The 3969-nt window shown below is 42.6% G+C and overlaps 1 protein-coding gene across 1 annotated transcript; it reads right to left on the bottom strand.

The window, feature by feature from the left end:
• Positions 1-382: 382 nt before the first annotated feature.
• On the bottom strand, positions 383-3411 carry LOC147085192 (ferritin heavy chain, oocyte isoform-like). Its single transcript, XM_085979087.1, has 4 exons — positions 3265-3411; positions 2396-2542; positions 1509-1634; positions 383-674 (listed from the first exon to the last, which is right to left on the bottom strand). The coding sequence occupies exons 1-4, from the start codon at positions 3364-3366 to the stop codon at positions 528-530; spliced, it is 522 nt and encodes a 173-aa protein (XP_085835213.1). The 5' UTR covers positions 3367-3411; the 3' UTR covers positions 383-527.
• Positions 3412-3969: the final 558 nt, after the last annotated feature.

Genomic DNA, 3969 nt, shown 5'->3' with positions numbered 1-3969 from the left:
AATAGCAGATCATTCCCCCACCTTTACAGGTAAAAGTCTGAAGCAAGACACCAGGCATGTACTCTCCCTTCTCCTGACTGAAGAGTCACTACTGTCAGCACTAATTCAACCCCCTTCACCCTTCCCCATTTCTTTGTTTTAAAGCCACCACAGCTTAATGACTGTTTGCTGGCAGATGTTATAAAAAACCCTTTTCAGCAGGAACTGTTACCAAGAGCTCAGAAAACCATTAGAATCCTCTCCAGTGATGATTTGAAGATGTGGGCACAGCCATCCTGGGAGTGACTTCTGTATTTTTAAACTTGGATCATATTACACAGCTGTGTATTGTGCAGTGGGATCTTAACCAGATCAGCTATTTAATTAAACAAAGACAAACCAGTTCAATGATGAATAACCTTTATTTCCATGTACTGTGACAGTTAGATGAGAAAACTGGGAAATAATGACAACCAAAGTATTCACCACCAGAAGTTGGTCACACTTCATTTCCAACCTGTATAGAACTAATGGTTCAAGAATCCCATTCAACTCAGGCTGTGCTTGTCAAACAGGTACTCTCCCATGCCATTCTCAGGGGCTCCCAGTCTCTTCAAGTTGGTGATGTGATCTCCAAGCTTCTTGATCATCTTCACTTGCTCATCCAAGTAGTGGGTCTCCAGGAAGTCACACAACTGAAAGTGAAAAACAAAGCACAATTAGCTCAGAGGAGACATCATCAAAGGCCTTCTGAGCTTCACCGCCCATGGAGATGGTCCTTTATCTTCTACTGGATGGGGTAACTGGTACAAGTGCTGCAGAGAAATAGGTGGATTGGACGTCAGATTAGATTTACTCCAGGAGTAATGCATTTACCAATTTAAAATTGGAAAGCAGAACCCCCTTCAGTTACAACTTATCCTTTGCTGTCCCAATTTCAATCTGCTTTATGCACTGGCCTCATCTCAGTGAGATCCTGATGTTGAAGTCTTTTGTGAAAGATCATCAGAAACCTATTGGGCATGGAGATATTGCTAAAGATCAGTGATCAGATTAAGCTCCCCAGATAGCCTTCAACTCACCCAAAACATGGCAAGTGTCAGCCATGGCTTACTGGTACCACTGCCAGTCAGAAGGCCCTGGGTTGTCCCATTTCAGAGAATGGAGTGAAAACCAACACTTCACTGCAGTACTGAGGGAGAGCTGCAATGTCAGAGGTATTGTCTTTTGGATAAAACAGTACACAAGGTCTTGTCTGCCCACATGGTACTATTTCAAAGAAAAAAAACTGGAATGTCAGTGTCCTGGCCAATATTTATCACTAACCAACTTAATAAAACAGACTATCTGGTGATTTCTCTCATTTCTGCAGCAGGATCTTGGTGTGCAGATTAACTGCCATGTTGCAAACATTACAATAATGACACTTCAAGAAGTACTGAATTGGCTGTAGTGTTTTTGGACACCGACGACAAGGAAGGCACTGTAGATATGCAAATCTTTCTTTAAATGAGACATTAGGAACTTACATGAGGGTCAGTGTTCCCAGTGGAAAGTTGGTGTAGATCCAACAGACTCTGGTTGACATCCTTCTCCAGCTGCAGAGCTCTCTGCATCACCACTAGGCCATTGCTCCACTCATCCTGCTCTGGTTTCTGAGAGTTTGTAGGGGTGGGGTATAGAGTAACATTGGAAGAAATTAGTTAACAGACTTGAACATTTCAGGAGTTAGTCAGATCACAACTCAATGTCATTCTTGATATTCTAAGCCAGGATTTTAACCAGACAGTTCATCAAGAATTCTCTTTGGAATGAGTTATTTGACTTGAAATCACAGCACTATAGGCTCTAAAGTGAGATCACCTAAAATGGAGCACAATATTCCAAATGAGGTCTATCTAGCAGTAATTGCAGTAACACTTCCTTGCTTTCTATTCTATGCCAGAACATGAAGCCCACCTTTCAATCAGCCTTTTGTCTCTGCAAGCTAGCTTCTAAATGACATCTGTACTGGGACACACCCCAAATCCCTACACTCTTACATCTGATGTGAACATCAACCACTTCCTTCCAGTCAACCCCCTAGCCAGTCTCCAATTTTGCCCTGGAGCTCACTATAGACCCTAGCTCAGCAGATCACTATTTGCACATTTAGATCATATGCACTAGTCACCATCCAGTGGTCTATTTTATACCAACTGCCTCCTACTCCACCCAGTTTTATTGGGGTCACAAGGTTGCTTCTAATGCACTTCCAATTTCTGCCAGCAATCTCCTGCCTTCTGAAAATCCATGCATACAACAATCATTGAGCCTCCTCTTGGAACAACTTCCATGACTCAGATAATCTAGTATGAGGTAACTAGCCTACTTTTCACAAAACCATGGCAATTCTTCAAAGTTTGCTGAATCTAACCTTGACATCCTCCAGGACAACACGCCCCCCACGCATATTCTGGAATTTCAGCAGTTTCTCAGCATGCTCACGTTCCTCATGTGACTGCTCCTTGAAGAACTCGGCAAAGTGACGCAGGGCAACATCATCCCGGTCAAAGTAATACGACTGCAGGTAGAGAGAAAAATGGAAAAGAGACAATTGAAATCTAGATCTGATCCATGGCCAACTCAAATGGTAGCAACACCAATACTTTCCAAATCCTTTTTGAATATGTTGGAAGCTCCTCATTGAAGTAGCTCAACAGAATAGGAGGTTATGTTACTAGAAAATATTAGCGAGCTTTAATGCTTTTTGGAATAAAGCTCTCAACTACACTTGGTCAAAATATCTGTGGTATCTTCTTTTGTTCCCAGATGAAAGTCTAAAAGCAGAGAAGGAAAAGAGCCAAATCTTTAAAATTAAATAGTTTAACACCATCCTCAGGTGAGAAAGACTAACAGGATTCACTCAATTAGAGGGGGATAAAAACTGGCCAGAACCAGCCAATGTTTCACTAACTAGTCACCCAATTCAATCTAATTGTTGCCATCCAAGTTGGAAGTTGACTAGTTTTAGTGAATCTTCAAGATGAACCCTCCATTACAAACTTGATGAAACCCTGGAGTTAGTTTCAAATATAAACACATCAGAATAGGACAGAGCTATTACAGAGCAGGAAAGAGTCCTTCTGCAAGATCACTGTCTTAAGAGCATTCACTGGATTAAGACTGGGGAGGGCTATAGAGAGACCCTCTAAAGCCCATTCATTGACCTAGAGAAATTCTACCTGCTTAGAATAAAATAACAGCCTTAATTTTGAAATAGGACCCCAAAAATACAAAACTCACCATGGAGAGATAAACATAGGAGGAATAGAGCTCCATGTTGATCTGCTTGTTGACAGCATCCTCACAGTCCTTGTGATAGTTCTGACGCACTTGGGAGGCCATCTTAACTCTTCCTGTTGCAAAGCACTGAGCTCAAACTCCACTGTAGTAACAACCTAACCTCTACCCTCACAAGCTCCTGCATTTCAACAGGGTCTGGCATGATCAATGATGATTGACAATCCCTGTGAGCCAGTCAGGATCTTCCATCAATCCAGGCACCAATTAACAAAGGAGAGGGGGCGGTGTGTGATACCCAGAGCCAATCAGAGCTTTGGAATACAGAGGTTTGGATGATTATTCTGTGATGTCATTGCTGTTGGTTTCTTTGACTTTCCTCAAACTGAATTTGAAAGCGTCTCTGTTCTCAGAATCAGAGTTTCACAACATATCTCAAAGAGCTCGATGAAATTCCACCCTACAGATGGTGTCGAGCACAGCCGGCTCTAAGTTAACCCGTCTCTCGGAGAATTGATGGGCATCTCGGTGGCTCCAGAATGAGTCCGTGATACCAAGGTTCACAATGTTGACCACAATAGATTGAAAGAGACTGACCTACACCAGTCAGTCTGCAGTGGATCTGCAAAGCAGCCCACAACGAGTTGGGGAAATGGAAAGTGGATCAGTGGGGAGCTTCAGACAGAATCTGTTGCTCCGTCACTGTAA

The sequence above is a fragment of the Somniosus microcephalus genome, unplaced genomic scaffold (assembly GCF_052327205.1).
Source record: "Somniosus microcephalus isolate GS21.2 unplaced genomic scaffold, FLI_Smic_1.0 unresolved_chr8, whole genome shotgun sequence".
Classification (NCBI taxonomy): domain Eukaryota; kingdom Metazoa; phylum Chordata; class Chondrichthyes; order Squaliformes; family Somniosidae; genus Somniosus; species Somniosus microcephalus.
Note: the sequence above shows the minus strand (reverse complement) of the source record. Positions and strands in the feature narration are given on the sequence as shown.

Bases quoted from the DNA above. Each gene is read 5' to 3' on its own strand.
- LOC147085192 (XM_085979087.1), bottom strand. From the start codon at position 3,366: ATGGCCTCCCAAGTGCGTCAGAACTATCACAAGGACTGTGAGGATGCT. The intron at 2,543-3,264 runs GTGAGTTTTGTA...CTCTACCTGCAG, and splicing joins CCTATGTTTATCTCTCCATG to TCGTATTACTTTGACCGGGA. The intron at 1,635-2,395 runs GTTAGATTCAGC...ACAAACTCTCAG, and splicing joins TTGTCCTGGAGGATGTCAAG to AAACCAGAGCAGGATGAGTG.